Source organism: Halichoerus grypus, chromosome 3 (genome assembly GCF_964656455.1).
Source record: "Halichoerus grypus chromosome 3, mHalGry1.hap1.1, whole genome shotgun sequence".
Classification (NCBI taxonomy): Eukaryota; Metazoa; Chordata; class Mammalia; order Carnivora; family Phocidae; genus Halichoerus; species Halichoerus grypus.
In genome coordinates this window covers 187,346,838-187,364,757 of record NC_135714.1, presented here as the reverse complement: position 1 = coordinate 187,364,757, position 17,920 = coordinate 187,346,838, and the positions used below count along the sequence as shown (strand labels likewise).

Genomic DNA, 17,920 nt, shown 5'->3' with positions numbered 1-17,920 from the left:
TCTAAAATGAAACGAAGACTAGTTTAACAAAATGGCAAATAGTACAAGGTCCTGGTTGAGGTTTAATTATACCTCTGCGAGGTCTGAAAAGAGTGCTTGGCTTGTATTACGTCTCAGTGTATCCCAATAGCTTCTGGAGACAAGTTCCTCAGCATCTGTTTTAAGTACCTGTAGAAGTTTTAAGAAGTACATCTGAAATCTAAAGAATAGTCACAAAGAATGATAATTTATACACTTTTAAGTCTCTTCTAGCCAACCTTGAAAAGAAAACACATTAGCTTACCTGTTTTGTTTTCTGCTGCGCACAACAGTATTATATTACATTGCTGGTAAACCCAGGGTATTTTCAAAGGTGTAATGGTATATAACCACTATTTCCACGTACAATGTGGCTCTGTCAAAAAGGATCACATTCCTCAGCCCTCCCCCATGTTGTCTACTGAAACATGCATAACTTCTAAGAAAATGTGAAATAAAAATTTTATTCACACCTATGTGAAGTAAATTCATTTGGGCAGTATTTTGGTAATTTTGTAGCAACCTATAAAAATCAGGCTTAATTTAAAAATCAATTATTGGCTAGTGTACATCGTGTCAGTGCATCAAAGAAAATGACCACATTCATATGTAGAGACACAAAATTTAAATTAATCTAACAGTTGTCAAAAAGAAATATGCCAGTTTAGGTTAAACCACTCAAAACTACTCAGGGATTTGGTAGGTATGTCTACTGTGAATAAATAAGGTACTTTCTAACCTTTTGCAAGGATAGAACACTAGCTTCTATCTCAGTATTGGCTAATCTGAGGAAGGTGAGATCACAATTAAGGGCAGTCTAATCTTCATATGAAAACATAGAACTACAAGCTTAACTTGGGTCTCTGTAAACAAACACAATTAAATGCAGTTTCTGTCAGGATTTATCAGGGAAGATTTCGCATGTTCACAGGCTTGTATTCCTGTTATTGTGAGAAGAAAATGCTGCACGATGTATGTAGGAGTGAGTGTCTAATGATGAGGAGAACTTTTATTTTTGTGTGTGTTAATTTTTAAATCTGGTGCCACTAACAAAATTACAAGGTGTTTGGGAGTTATTTCAAAAAACTAAGCTTTAGTTCATTATTATTAATTAGAAAAACACTGCCTACTGCCCATATTTTAATAAAATCTTAATAATAAAGTATTATTTAGCAGGAATCACTTATATAAACATAGACATACTTATTACCATCAGTGTAAATGCAGCAATATGTTAGAGAATCTACTCACCACACCCTCTAGTAACAAAACAAGCTTTAACTAAGCAGTTATAAGCCAAGCAAAATTAGCTGAATTTAGAACAAAGTTCATTTTTTTTATATAAGTATGGTAGAACCTCAAATGTTAACTAGATTAAATACTCTGCAAATATTATCTCAATATTATCAATTTGGATACATTTTTTATTGTAACTGAAAAGGTCAGTATATGATAAAGAAAGAGATTATTAAACCTATCAAGCTAGAAAATCAGGCTGACTACACTGTTATTTGAAGGGCAACAAGAATGATTGATTCACTTTGTGAAGCAATGCCTCCTTCCTTCTTCCAGCACTGGTCACCATCACCACTCACACACTCACATATGTACATATACCAACACTGATGACATCAGAAGGATGTTCACAACATATTAAGGGATAAAAGTAGTTTGACAAACTATATTGATATGGATCTCTATAGAAAAAAATACATTTTCTGAGCTTAGAAAAGAAGTAAATATATTTGGATATATCGATTATCTCTGGTGAGATTAGGATATGTTTTATTATCTTCTTTTTGCTTTCCTATATTTTAAAATATTTTAAGAATGTTTATTTATCTATCAGGATCATATACTACTTTTTTCAATAAAAAAATCTTATTTAGCTTATTGGTCCCTCCTGCAGAAAGCTTTCACACTCAACATTTAGCTCCAAAGATTAAATTATGATAGAATATATAACTGAATTGCTATAACTGCTTATATATGTTGTTTTATACAGGCAGTCTTTTAGATTAGAGTTTCTGAAAAAAGGAACAATAGTCTCACAGCAACTGTTGTTATTCTTAGTATTAAGGGAAAAAAAGCTCATGTATCAGTGATTTTCTCAGCACAGTCATAGATTCCTAGATGTGTGTCTGTTCAGGAGCCAGTATTTAATTTTTCAATGGCTTGGGTGATGGAATTGAGAGTAAATTTTCAGAACATGCAAAACTAGTAGAAAACTTTAATGTCAGAAAAGTATAACACAATATTTAAAATAAGTTTAAAGTAGCAATGAAAATCAGAATAGATTTTACAGCAAGAAATGCAAATAAAATACAAAACCAGAATATATGCCTACACACTAAGGAAAGACTGAGAAGAGAAATGCCCAAATATCACTAACTGAGCACTGTGATGGCTATGAAATAGATATTATAATGCTCTGATATGTAAATGTAGGAAAATTTGCAAAGACTTCCTGAAGTCTTCTCAGGGTCTTTGATTACTATACGAGCTTTAGGCCTCTTTACTAGAACGTTAAGGTAGGTGTAGACTTTTACTAAAAAAGGTAAAAGAAGACATAGATAGTTCAGAAGAACTTCAAAAATGGATGGCACAGGCAAAATGATGTCCCAAATGTACTGTATTCTGTAAGCCTGACATATTTTTTGCCTAAGTTTAGAGTCTGTTATTAGTAGAACTTCCTTTAACTTTGAAGTTTCGGTCAAGAATTCCCTATGCCTTTTTGGCTGAGCCAAAGTAGGATCTTACTGAAGGCATTTCATGACATTAATAATAGAAGGAAAGAAGGAGCTATGGTCTGAAAAATTCTTAGGTTGAAATCCTAACCTCCAAGGCGATGGTATTAGGAGGAGGTGGGGCCTCTGGGAGGGGAGTAGGTCACAGGGGCAGAGCCTTCATGAATGGGATTAGTGCCCTTATAAAAGAAGCTTGAGAGAGTTCCTTTGTCTCCTTCCCACCACGTAAGGACACACTGAGAAAGTGCCATTTATGAACTAGGAAGTAGGCCCTCATCACCCATCACACTGCATCTGCTACATGATCCTGGACTTCCCAGCCTCCAGAACAATGACAAATGTTTGTTCTTTATAAACCACCCAGTTTATGATATTTTTATTATAGCAAAATGAATTGACTAAGACAGAAGGAAAGAAGGAAGGAAGGAAATAAAAGAAGGGAGAAAGGAAAGACAGAAGGAAAGAAGAGAAAAGGAAGTTAGGAAAAAAGGACTGATTTCAAGAAGGGAATATATCACTGTGGTAAGCAGAATAATGGCTCCCTAAAGTTGTCTGTGTGCAGACAGGTAAATACCCTAGTTACAGTTAGAATCTGAGAAAGATTATACTCTGAGATTAGGCAAACTGGGAAAACAAAAACAAAATAGCAACCCATAGAATCAGACAGTAAACTGTCTTTACTATTAGTGATACTCAAAACACAGAAAAAATAAAAACAATAAAAAAGCCTATATAATCTGTGCCATTATGACAACTGTGGCCTGAAAAACTATAATGTGAGACTTGTAATTTAAAGTTACATAGGACTGCAGTTTTTCACAGAAACACACACACATAAACACACACCCACATACACCCACGCACACCCCTTCCTGGAAAAAACACATACTTAGCCCAGTCCCTAATGAATCTCCACAGACACATTCCAACAAATATATACTCAAAATACAAAATTACTAAACACATAAGAACATAAACCACCATAAGGGAGAACCAACAGAAACAACAAACAATAGAACAAGACCTGCAGACTTCAGATATTGAAAATAGTAGGTATGGAATACAAAATAAGTTTAATAAGCTTAAGGAATATGAAGTTGTATTTGAAAGTATTTTTCAGTAAGAACAGATGACCAAAAATTAGTTGGTTGATCAGAAAAAGAACCCAATAAAACCTCTGGACATTAAAGATGGAACTACTGAAATTTAATATCATATTATATACAGCTAGGGATAAAATTAGTTAACAGGAATATAACATGTATAAGTTATACAGAAATGCAATGTGAAAAGATAAAAAATATGGCAAATTATTAAAGAGAAGTTAAGAGACATAGAAGAGAACATGAATATCTATGAAAGCTCCAGAAAGCAATTAACAAAGAAAATGGGAAAGAGACTATAATATCCAAAGAAATATTGGCAGGGAATATTCAAGAATTAATGAAAGAAAACAATCCCCATATTTGAGAAGCCTGGTAAATTTCATGATAGATAAAGGCAAAAAGAGAGATACACTGTAGTAAAATTGTAGAATACCAAAGGCAAACACAATCTTAAAAGTAGGTAGAAAGAAAAACAAGATCAACTACAAAATAGTAATTAGACTCAGAGCTGACCTTTCAATTTCAATAATAGGAACCAGAAGACTGGAATGATATAATTTGCTGAGAATAAATGTCAACCTACGATTATATATCTAATAAAATTATCTTCCCAAATAAGAGCCCAGATAAATAAAGATAAAAAATGAATTCATAGAATCAGAATAGACTGGGAGTTGCTAGAGGCAGGTGATGGTAGTGTGGGGTGGATGAAGATGGTTAAAAGGTACAAACTTCTAGTTATAAGATAGGTAAGTCCTGGGGATGTAAGGTACAGCATGGTGACTATGATTAATGATATTGTATTGTATATTGGAAGTTGCTAAGAGAGTAGATCTTGAAAGTGCTCATCACAAGAAAAACAATTTGTAACTATCTGAGGTGACAGAGGTCAACTAAACTTATAGTAATCATTCTGCGATATGTACATATATCAAAATTATGTTGTACACCTTAAACTGATATAGTGTTACATGTCAATTATATCTCAATACAACTGGGAAAAAATAAGGGCAAAATCAAGATAATTCCAGAAAGATCCTAACTTGAGGATATATTTTCTGAGATTAAGATTGTAAGAATTAGGAGAGAATGAGATTAAAAAGGAGATTAAGAAATGGCAAATATGTAAGTAATTCTAAACTAATACTGATCGTATATATTTAAGAAATCTAATTTGTGGGATTAAAAAAAGAAAGAAAGACAAGAAAAACAAACACTGTATAACCTCAAGTATCCATGCCAGGAGGGAAATGAAAGCCATCGAAGCACTTTAAGACTATTTTTAAGGAAGGGCTGAAGATATGGCCTATCTAATAAGACTTCATTATTTTAAGTATACTTATTATTAAAATTTCAAGAATAACTATATAAGACATAGAAATATGGTGTCTTCTAAACTAATAGAGAAGAAAATAAAACGAGTAAAAATAAACCTTAGTTAATTCAAAAGAAAGGTAAGAAAGGAAAAGAGTATATAGAATGGCTAAAATAAATCCAAATAAATTAATAATCACAGTAATGTAAACTGACTGAATCTGTCAAATTAAAAAGTAGAAATTATCAACCCATATAAAAAAGAAGCAATAACATACACAAATTATATGCTTTTAAAAAAGACCTATATCAAGATATAAGGACAGAAACCGAAAAGATATGCCAGGTTTCTATTAATGACAGGCTAGTAAGCAGCAGCAAGCTTCTCATTGAAAATAACTGAAAAAGCTGGACAAAATATAAAATAGTTATATCTTCTTAAAAGCATCGTATAGATGTTGTTTGCCTCAGGTACTATGTTGAGTGATGGTGTAACAGCAATGGTGGGTAAAACTGCTGATGTCTTAGTACAAGACAGCAGTGGCAACAAAGACCAAAGTCATTACATTCTTCAGTTCCATACACTCATATTAAAAAAAAAAAAATTCACTTAAGAATGTACTTGCTGAAGAATAAAACACAATTTTTTAAATTAATCTTTGAGCACACACCTTTTTAATTTTCAATGTGATGAAACTAGAAGCATGCATAAAACACTTCTGAAGTATAATGGCTGTCTTGAGAAAAAGCCTTTGTGCAAAGGTTTGTGTTGCAAGGTGAACTAGTTACTTCTTTCAAGAGCTGCCATTTTTACTTGAAAGAACAATGGCTAGAGAAAGTATAGTTATTCAGACTTTGGTATCTGGTGGGCAGTTTTCTGAAAATGAACCAAGTGAGCCTGTCACTTCAGGGGAAACAATTAGTAGTATTTGTTGCCAAAATAACATACTGCAACAGCTTGAATGCATAAGCATCCATGAGAAACCAGCTGTCTTCTATTAAACCAGACATTATAGAGATTCCCAAAGAATGTGAAATACCACCCTCCTCACTACATTTTTTAAGTTATTTTTCATAAAATATGTTTAACTTGTGAGTTTATTATTTTTAAATGGGTTGGTAAGTACTTTTAAATTTCTCGGTTTTAATTTCTAATATGGTAAATACAGATACAACCAACATAAACAAAAGCTTTTTTGGGTCCTCTCTAACTTTTCAATAAAGGGATCCTGAGACCAGAATGTTTGAGAACTGCTGCTTACAGCAATAAAAGTGAGTAAAGTAGGACTGGATACAACAGTGCAGATGAAACAGACAATCGTGATGGTTGAGTCAAAGAAGCAAGAACAGAAAAACTCATTTAATACGATCCCATTCATACGAAGCACAAATACGGGTAAAACTAAACTATATTGTTGGGGCGCCTGGGTGGCTCAGTTGGTTAAGCATCTGCCTTCGGCTCAGGTCATGATCCTGGGGTCCTGGGATGGAGCCCCGCATCAGGCTCCCCGCTCAGTGGGGAGTCTCCTTCTCCCTCTCCTTCTGCCTCTCCCCCCTGGCTTGTGCTCTCTCTCGCTCACTCTCTCTCTCTCTCAAATAAATAAATAAAATCTTAAAAAAAATATATTGTTGAGGATGCATTAAGTAGGTGGTAAAACCACAAAGCAAAGACATGATTTACATAAAAGTCATGATTGTGGCTATCTCTTGGAGGAGAGGGAGGGATTATGATTAGAAAGACCTAGGAAGGGGCATTTGGGGTCATGGCAATGTTTTATTTATGATCTATACGAGATCTAAACTTTCATTATTAATTTTATATTTACATTTTATTTGCAGTAAATTTCTGAACTAAAAAGTGTATTTTAAAAATAAGGGAGGGCGCCTGGGTGGCTCAGTTGGTTAAGCGACTGCCTTTGGCTCAGGTCATGATCCTGGAGTCCCTGGATCGAGTCCCGCATCGGGCTCCCTGCTCGGCAGGGAGTCTGCTTCGTCCTCTGACCCTATCCCCTCTCATGTGTTCTCTCTCTCTCATTCTCTCTCTCTCAAATAAATAAATAAAATCTTTAAAAAAAAAAATAAAAAAAAATAAAAATAAGGGAAAGTTTCATTACTAAAGAACAGAAAATAAAACTAAATAGAAAATAATACAAAATATTAATAAAAATAAAATTGGTATATTTATTTTGACAACTATATTGATTTTTAGGCAAAAAACATTTCTAGAGATCTAAGGATAGTATATAAGAGAAGATTCAATTCACTAAAAAGATTTAAGAAATCTGTATTATTATAGCAGGGAGTAACACTGCTTCAAAATACATAAAATTTAAAAATAACAATTACAAGTAAAAATTAACAAGTCTATCACTGTAAGTATAGTTTAACATACTAATTTTAACTTTAACATACTAATTAACAGATCAAGCTGACAAAATATTGGTAATGATAGAGGTTTAAAACATATATTAACATGTTTGGTCTTCTATATAATACAACTCTGTACCCTAGTTGGAGAATACACATTCTTTTCAAACACAGACATTGTTTTAGTCCATAAAACAAGTTTCAACACATGTCAAAAACTGTATAAAAATTGGCATTCTTCTGACTACAATGGAATTAGGGCAATTAAAATAATCTTTAAAACACTTAAAAAAACCATATAGGACATTTCAAAGTAAAATATACTTGATTTGCACTATTTATTCTTTTGAATTTTTAATACTTGTTTTCATTCCTGTGGCAAGATAATCAAGAGTTGAATATATGAGAAATATGGAAAGAATCATGGTTATTCAGAACAGAAAAGGCTACAAGGTAACTATTTTCATGGATATGAAGGAGAATGCTCAACCTTACACTGTAGCAGGAAATAATTTGACATAATACAGGCAGAATCTACTGTAAGAGCGATTAAATTTTCTAACAGGTTATTAACAGAGGCCACAGAATCTCTCTATAGTCAAAGTCAGGAGGGTCCCTGCCTTTCCTGAAGGAACTTCTTCCTAAAGGTAGAATCTTAGGTTATATTCAGCTCCACGAACTGCACTCACATTAGATACTTTGGCACTCCAGTTGTTCTACAATTTTGGAAACTAGCACATAACTGCTAGTTAATTCAAGCCAACCTGAGAATTGGTCTAGCATTGTTCCATACATTTACAGCCTTTAAAAAAGGTTAGGGGCACCTGGGTGGCTCAGTCGTTAGGCGTCTGCCTTCAGCCCAGGTCATGATCCCAGGGTCCTGGGATCAAGTCCCGCATCGGGCTCCCTGCTCCGCTGGAGGCCTGCTTCTCCCTCTCCCACTCCCCCTGCTTGTGTTCCCTTTCTCGCTGTGTCTCTCTCTGTCAAATAAATAAATAAAACCTTTAAAAAAATGTATTTTATATTCTTAGATGGAAAAAATGTCTTCAGTTAAATAATAAAAAAATACTACCACAATAAAATGTAAAATCATATATTTACTTTACTATTAAATAAGCAAGCATAATATAAGCAAAATAGGCCATTTAAATCGGCTTCTTTTTTTTTTTTTTTTTAGATTTTATTTATTTATTTGACACAGAGAGAGAGAACAAGTAGGCAGATAGGCAGGCAGAGGGAGAGGGAGAAGCAGGCTCCCCGCTGAGCAGGGAGCCGGATGCGGGGCTCGATCCCAGGACCCTGGGATCAGGACCTGAGCCGAAGGCAGCCGCTTAACCGGCTGAGCCACCCAGGCGCCCCTTAAATCGGCTTCTTAATATCATTCTCTTATTCTCTGAATTACTATATGCAATTTCTATATGTAACTTAAACTAGAGCTATGTTAGTACCTGTTTCCTTTTAATGATAGTACTCTGGAATGTATATTTTTAAAAACCACATAATCATCTATATGAAAATTATTTGAGTTTAAAGGAAAAATGTAAAATGTCACAGTTGGAAAAATGGCTCATGCAATGACACATGAGATTAGAAGAATAAGTTAAAGTCACAAATATTATTAACATTTATTAAGTTTCAGACGGCATATGGCATTATAATCTATGAGATTTTCATTTTATACATTCTTACAAATTTTTGAAATGATTACTAGAGGAACATTAAAATTTTTAAGAATATGGCAGACTTTATTTACTGGAAACAGTAGTGAATTTTGTAGTAAAAATTTAAAGTACTTGTGAGTTATCAAAAGAATTAGTCATAAGGGTCCCATGGACTTGGCTTACTCTCCAACCTGTTCTAGGTCCATTCCTTGTGACTGAAGCAAGATCCCTTGGGTTTATTTTATGCTGAATCATCCTCCAATATATGTTCAAATCTAGAACAGAGTTAATTTTTATAGTATGGAATTTTGATCAACTCTCCAACACAGGAGACAGCACACCTGCTTTAGAGCTGCACACTTACGACTGTAACACTTTCAAGCAGGATACTGAGTCAGGTAACCTGAATTGAAGGGCTCCTCTCAGCGGGATAATTTGAAAGATCCTTCCAAGTGACTTAAGGATCGTTGGGGAAATTCAATGAACTGTGCATGTTTACATTCAAAAGGGGCCATGGCCTATTCTCAGTTGTTTAGGAGCTGGGCTAACCAACAAGCTCTGACTTTCTAGGAGGAAGGAAAGAAGAAAAGCTTAGCATAAGAATATCTGGAAGGTATTTGCAGGAATTCTCAACTTTTTCAAGAAAAGAAGAGTCTGGGGCGCCTGGGTGGCTCAGATGGTTAAGCGTCTGCCTTCGGCTCAGGTCATGATCCCGGGGTCCCGGGATCGAGTCCCGCATCGGGCTCCCTGCTAGGCAGGGAGCCTGCTTCTCCCTCTGCCTCTGCCTCTCTCTCTCTCTCTCTCTGACTCTCATGAATAAATAAATAAAAAAAAAAAAAAAAAAAAAAGAAAAGAAGAGTCTGAAAATCATAATCCTCTTTGAGAAATAACATGATACATTGATATATTAAATGTATCAGGTATCATACCAGGCTTTTGTATAGACCACAGGCAGTAGGCAGGCATCAAAAGTTTTAGAAAAATTTTGCAGAAATACTAATGACGAAGAAAAGTCTATCTATTAATATTCTCTTTATTAGAGTTGAGAAAAGACTGTATCAGATGGAGAGATCTAGTTCTTAAAATACCTGTGTTCTGCAGGAGCATAGCCTGAGAATCTGCTCCATAATTTGTATTTAACTCTTCAAACACTGCTGAAAAATATAACATTTTCATTATTTTACCAGAGCTTTTGGTGGTTGTTCACTCAGCTTTTCCTTAGTTTAATCTAAGGTTAAAGATACATAGTGGCTCTGTAAATTTTAGTCTTCTCATAAATCTAGGAAGGAAATAGAAAATTTTGGCTTGGCTGCACCTTATTATATTCAATAAATTCCTAAACATTCTCAATAGCAGATATAGCTATATATAAAGAGATAACATTATCAAGCATAACAGGTGAGGGCTATTTACATAAAGAACATGTAAAGTATTGTACATACACTATTAGTAGGAGAATGGTATCCATAAAGTTGAAGACGCTGACACAGAGCACAAAGGGCCAAATGAAGTGTCACATTTCAGAATGAACCCAAGTATAGCAAAAGAAAAAAAGAAAAAGACGACAAAATAATCAATTAGGAAGGGCAAATCATTATGCTACATTCTATATAGAGCACACACACAATACAAGTGGGATAAATGTTAAAGATGAGTAGCAAAGTTTTTCAAATCTCATATAATTAAATATTAAATGAATCTGTGCTCATTTCAATCATTTTCACTTTAACTTTCTGATCAGCTACTGCTTTGAGTAAAACATTCCTCTGAAGTACACGGTTTTATTTAGACATGCTTCAGCAATTCTATATGGGTTAGGGGAACAATCTAGATATATCAGCATGGCAGTGGAAATGGTACGAGAGATCTGCAGCGGAATCTTGTTCTGTTCTTTTTAGTGCTGTGATCTTAGGCAAGTTAATGAACCTCTCTAAGATGGCTTTCTCATCTGTAAATGGTATGATACTTACCTGGCAGAAATGTAATGATGACTAAATGGGCGTAACATTTATAATGGATATAGCACAGAGTGTCTCAAGAAATGTTATGTTCCCTTCTTTCCTTCTGAAGCATATACTATTAAGTGGTTACATGTTTTAGCTCATTTAATCTCCATAACAATCACATGTGGTCATTACTACTATTATCCCCGTTGTACAAATGAAGAAACTGAGGCACAGGCAGGTTAAGGACCTGTTCAAGGTCACCCAGATAATAAATGACTCCTAAGCCTGTGTTATACTGTCTCCCTAATGTAATTGATATATTTTCACTACACACTAAATTTCAATGGCTTAAAAACTCAAAAATCTCATCAGTTCAGATTTGCATTATTTAAAATGTGGCAACAATTAACAGTAAGTTACCACTAATCATCATTATTGTTAAACATAGTAACAAATATTTGTAGAGAGCTATACTGTCTTAGAATGCTATTTATTTAGTTCAGAGGCTGTACTAAAGTTTACTTCTGAATTGTTTTAAGGAATAGTTTTGATAGCTAAATTATGTAAATAAATTTCAGGAGCACTAATTAAACTCTGTAAGATAAATACCTACGAGGTACCTGTGTAGATCAATGACTCTAGTAAGCATTTCTTTACATATAAGCAAGTTATACAGTATATTACTTATAAATTCTTTTTATCTATTCTTTAAAACAAGTCTCCTTCTCCATATATTTGCTAGAGAATGCTTCACTGACCTGTACGCATATAAAATTATATAATTTAGGGTATACTGATATAATTTAAGTTTCATAATTCAGATAGACTTTCCCTAATTAGTCCAAGTTAATGAGGTTTTACTATATCATTATTATGAGCTATTTGCATTAAATCAGCATTAACTTTACTTTACTTGGGCTGCAATAAAGCTCAGAGCCAAGCTTTGTGCTGACACTAACTTTTCCCAATGTGGGTTGTCTGCTATCATTTCTCCCTTTCCTCTCTCCCTTCGTTATTTGACTTACGTATTTTTGTAAATGTTAATGATTAAAATAGTATTGTGTTTTTCTTGGAAGATCCACAAGTCCTTTCTGGAAGTAGTATAAATAAACAAATAAATAAAACAGTTAAATTTCTGAAACTAATGTAAATACCATGTGTTTCAATTATGCTCAAATTAAAAAAACACAAATTTATATCCATTGAAATATGATCTATTCTATCACTGAGGTATCTCAAAAGATTAATTAACATAGTTCAACCTCCTAAATGATATTTTATTAACAACTTGGCTATCCAGTTAAGTATAGCTAATCCATCAAAATTAAAACAATTGCTTACTCTTTCAATGTTATCTACAGAAAATAAAATTTATGAAGGTATTTAATTCTCTAGTGTTATTTGCTAATATTCTAAAAAATGGCATTTATGGGGCTAATTCCTATGGGATTTATAGATTATAATTTAAAAACCATAAGACCTGAATTAGAGAATTCGTAATGCCCCTTTTAATTCCTGGCTAACATTATATCAGCTCTTTGATTTTTTAAGAGTGTCTTCCATAAGTTTGTCAATTAGAATATTGAGGGTGGTTCAACAAATATTGATAATTATAGTCAAATATACTATGAAATAATAGGTATTTCATATCCTGATAATCTGATTTTATTAAACATAAATACAAACTTAATCTATTGGGATTGAATATGGCACCATCTGCTATAGATAATCCATGTTTTTAAAAAACATAATACATATCCTTATAACAATGAAAATCATAAAAAAAAAGTCGCAACTCCCTGAGGTTAATTATTTGAATTCCAGGTAGACCAACTAAACTACTGCACAGGGTCACTAATTTGCAAAGGAAACAGTTATCATTTACATCTCAACAGAACTGTGTTTCTGCTAAGTACCAGATGAAAAAATATGCTATAGTGGGTAAAAGTACAGTTTGGGAGCTGCCCAGCCATGGACTCCAATCTTGGCTTTGACATAATTACAGATAATAAGAGAACTATTAGCAGATTAAATGAGAAAATGCATGCAAAGCATCTACTACAGTCCCTGATAGTAAGATCTCAGAACATGTTTGTTATTTTTATTATATGAACCTGGGATACTGTCAGACTGAAATATGTGGGATAAACAAAAAGAAAACTGGTAGGAAAATGGAGGGAAATGTTGCTTAACTCTACCTTCAGAATAAGTTGAAAACATTAGTCATCCAAGAAGAGCCCATATTTCTAAGAATTCAAAAAAACATATTATTCCTTGTTTTTGTTTGACATTCATATGGCTATAGTGCCACTAAATTCACTCACATGTATAATTAAATCTTTGCAATTCACCTTTAAATTTTTTCATGCATAATGATCTGTATTCATCTATTATATGATATACCCTTCAAATCTCATGGATAACAACAATATGGATGAAAATGATATAATGAGTGGGATTATGGACACACATGTTTAATATCAATATTGGATATAATATTGATAGAGATGCATATAAATCTGAAGCAAATTTTCTATGTAAGAACTTCAGAAAGTTTTCCCAAAAGGGACAGCTCCACAGTTACAGACTTTAATTATTGTTTTTCAACATGAATAAAATAATTCTCAGCTGGAAAACCCACCTTAAACTACTATAAATTATTCTTACCAGCATTGCACGCTTTTCTTCATCTCCTTTTGTTTCTCTCTTTTCATTTTTTTTCCTGAATATCTCTTGAAGCTGAAAGAGAAAGTGATCAAGAATCAAATATCCAGTGAGTTTCTGGGTACCTAGTTACCACTCTGTGCTAGGTATATCCTAAAAACAAAGAATTAGCTTCATCTACCAAGAACATTAAAACTACTACAGATACATTTTCTGATACCAATTTTTTTTTTCCTGAGAAAAAAACCCACACCCTTTGCCATCAGCAGCCTATGGTTCAGTTAAACTTACAAAATTATAGCTTTACTTTATCTCTAAGACATAAAGACAGGGAGTTTGTGACACACAAATAAAAGAGATGAAGCCAGCTGGGGTAGAAATAACACTGGAATAGAATTCAGGGGCTCTGGGTGTGAGCCCATCTTCGGTCACACATGCCTCACGAGGCTCCAATTTACTCATATGTGAAATGAGGACGCCCCCTAAAGTCCCTTTCAGGTAACTGTACATTGTGGGCTCTGCGTACAACCCCTTGGACAAGTTACTCTAATTATTTGAGGGATTGTTTTCCATTTCCAGAACATGTAGATAATTCCTTACTTTAGAGGAATATTTTTTTTTTCCTCCAGCTACATTGAGGTACAATCACCAGGTCTTGTAAGAATGCTGTGCAAAGGAAATATTACAGATAGTTACTCAGCACATTGCCTGTCACATAGTAACCTCTCAAGAAATGTCAGCTCTATTATCAATGGTATTATTACCTCTTTAAAATCCTATTTTACAAATGGAAGCCTAGTCCTACCTCTATCACAGCTTTCTGGGGAGGTCACTGTTTGTGGCTTTGTAACTGGAACAGCTATCTTAACTCTTCATTTCATTTTGTACGGCAATAGTTGAAAGTCAAATAAAACGTATCACCTCCCAAGATATGTGATAACACAAATACAGTATAGAATCTGAATGATTTTTTAACAAATACATTTATTTTCACACTTTTTCTTAGTGAAAAGAGTTTTTAGCAAGGGTTATTAATAATCATTTTTTAAGTAGGCAGGAGAATCATAGGTTTTAGACCTCTACAAGGAAGTCAGTTCAACTCTACCTCCTGCTTTCAGGAATTCTTTGCTGTTTACAAACAAATAAAAACAACAAACAAAAAACACCACTTATGAGGTAGCAGGACAGCCCTGCAAAGAGTAAACCACAGCAAAGAGTAGAGAGGGGACACAAGTTGTACGTGAACGTTTTTACCTCCCATCCCCACAAACAGACAATATTCCAAAGGACATCTATAGAGACACCTTTCAACGCAGAGTTCCTAAAGGTACTTTTTTAGTCGATGGGGTAGAACTTGGCAGTGTTGCCACAGAAACTTTATTAAAAATTATTTAGAATACTAGGCCCATTCTGAAAGTCCTAAAATACAGTTTTATGCTATCATAACAAAACTATATTAAACTAAATCTGTTTATTTTAGGGTGTTAGGAACATATGTCTATCTTCGCAGTGAAACTGAAAACTCTCACCTCCCCACGGCATCCTGAAAAGCACTCAAATGAGGGGTCCTTCATGGTTCCAGGTTCCAATGGTGTGGCTCAGGGACTGTCCCCAGGCAAGGGCTACATGGGTGTTAGAGTAAGTCATCTGATAGATCCCAGTAATTAGTCTGCTTGCTTCCTTTTGAATGGCTACTCATTATGACAAGGATTTTTATCTCTTCCCTTTTCTACCACAGAAAAGAATGATTTCATAGTTTCTCTTCCATGTTTCAGCCTCTGAGGAAAATACTAAGCTGTTTAAGAGGTTTTCTGAGGGATTTTTAATGGCTTGTTACAAAAGAAAATAGAAAATAAGATGGCTATTTATATGCCATCTCTCCCTTTTCTTTTAGCTAGGAATTATAGGTAAATACAGAATTGAACATAAATGTTAAGGGTAGAACTTGTTACTGTAAGGATCTCTACTTTGGAGAAAAAAAATAGAACAGGCATTTTGCCACCGAAGCAGATGCAGGATCCATGGGTAAGAAGAAATAGGAAAATTCTGGAAGGGGAGTGGCAAGATGAGTGAGCAGCTGATGATGTTGCCAAACCAGCACCAAGCTGCATCAGTCAGGTGAGGAAGACTGAAGGCAGATACCTCAGAACAATCTTATTCTCCCCATTTTAGATCAGCCCTTGTTCAAAGACAAGAGAAAGGAACAGCAAAATGGGGACAAGACTGGAATATAAGGCAGTCATGAGTGGAAGAGAAAAGCAGAAAAAAAAACCACAGGTCCTATCATGAGAAGGAAGGGAAGTTCCGGTGGCAAAGAGCTGTGGCTGGGGGGCTGATACGACGGGGTCTGAGCATAACTGAGCATATACCACACCTTGAACTGCCTGTTATCCACCCAGTGGAAAATATTTGACTCATTTCAAATGTTCAGAAAACATGTAAACAACTATAATCATCTTTATATAATGAATACAATTTATATTTTTATAATATAAAAATTATTTAAAGTACACAACGCTGTACTTCTTTATTAAATTAAGGTGAAAGCATAAATTTTTCACTCTTCCTTCTATGTTATTCCAAATAATGCAAAAACATAAGGATGTAAAGAAGCAATATTTATTGATAAAATGCAGCATATAATATACATACCACCAAAAACTCCTTTTTATCCACCATCTCATTGCCATCAGTGTCAAACATGTTGAAAGCTATTCTAAAACCTGCATGTGGTTCTGCCAGAAAGAACAGAAAGGCACTTGTGAAATGGAAAAATGTTTTTAAAGTGCAGTTGTGAATAGTTAAGTACACTCTGTACAAAAATACTTTCTTTCAGCAAGAAATTAAAAGCAGGTTACTATTAATGAAATATAATAAAAGCTACATATGTATACATATTTCTGGTTCATGTATTAGCACTCTTAGCAGCAAAATTGATAATACACTTTAAAAGTATTTGTCTGATAGCTGCTGTGCAGCACACGCAGTAGAATTTAACTACCTTAACTTCCAAAAAGAAGTACTTCTTTTTGTTATCCCAAGTTTGTCAGTTTAAAAGGGAAATAGCAAATCATCACATATGTTCAATATTTAGAACAAAAGAAAAAAAATATGACACAATGGACCAATCCTGATTCTCAGAATGGAAATGACCTATGAAAATAAATGTCAAGCACAAGAGATTACGTAGTGGGTTTAAACTTTCAGGAGCTTCAAAAGCAGACATATAAAATAAAAGAGGCTTGGGTAATTCTCAATTTCCCCCAAATACAAGGAACAATTGCTTTTCTGAGAAAGACGCACTTGTAAACACTAAGAACTGTTTAATTTTATGAACCTTATATGAGGTTCAATCCCTTTATCCCCTTCTAAAGCATAAAGAAGAAAACCTCCCACAGAAGAAAACTTACATATCCTTCAAAGAGAAGCTCAGTGCACATGCCTTTGTGAAACATCTGACCCTTTCTTTTTTTAAGATTTCATCCATTCATTTATTTTAGAGAGCACACATGCACGCGCGCGCGCACACACACACAGGCGCACGCAGTCGCGTGAGGGGTGGAGTGGTAGAGGGGGAGCGAGAGGGAGAATCTCAAGCAGACTCCACACTGAACGCAGAGCCTGCTGGGGGGCTGGATCTCAAGACCCTGAGATCATGACCTGAGCCAAAACCAAGGGTCATTAGCTTAACGGACTGATCCACCTAGGCGTCCCTCTGACCCTTTCTTTTGAGATGACTGGCAAAAAGTTTTTAAAAGGGGCCTCCCACAGATATATTTAGCATTACCTGTTGTAAAATCTTGAAACTAGCAAAAGAGAAGCATGTAACCTTACTTTCTTAACCGGTAATAGCTGACTCTGAAAATGGAAACAGAAGCCAGTCTTATATGCAGGCTCATTTCTGGCATATAGTTTAGGAATTGAAACTTACTTTCATTAGCATTCAATTAAGAAAGAAATAAAAAATTTCATTATCTCTAATAACCAAGTTTTAAGCTTTAAAATGATCTTGAAAATACACAATGAAAAGAAGTCCTCACTGTTTGGAAGGGAAAATGAAGTTAAAATAATAAATAGCAAAGAGGAAAGAATCATAG

At 34.3% G+C, this 17,920-nt stretch overlaps 1 protein-coding gene across 4 annotated transcripts in view; it reads right to left on the bottom strand.

Annotated features, from left to right (window-relative positions):
- Positions 1-17,920, bottom strand: part of MICU3 (mitochondrial calcium uptake 3) — a 111,700-nt gene that overhangs the window by 25,636 nt on the left and 68,144 nt on the right. For 3 of the 4 annotated variants that reach the window (XM_078069682.1, XM_078069679.1, XM_078069683.1), the window contains 4 exons: positions 16,476-16,558; positions 13,827-13,898; positions 10,656-10,694; positions 73-168 (listed from right to left, as the gene is read on the bottom strand). In XM_078069682.1, the coding sequence (XP_077925808.1) occupies positions 73-168; positions 10,656-10,694; positions 13,827-13,898; positions 16,476-16,558 (290 nt within the window). The remainder of the gene's footprint in view (positions 1-72; positions 169-10,655; positions 10,695-13,826; positions 13,899-16,475; positions 16,559-17,920) is intronic. The other variant, XM_078069680.1, reaches the window with a different exon arrangement.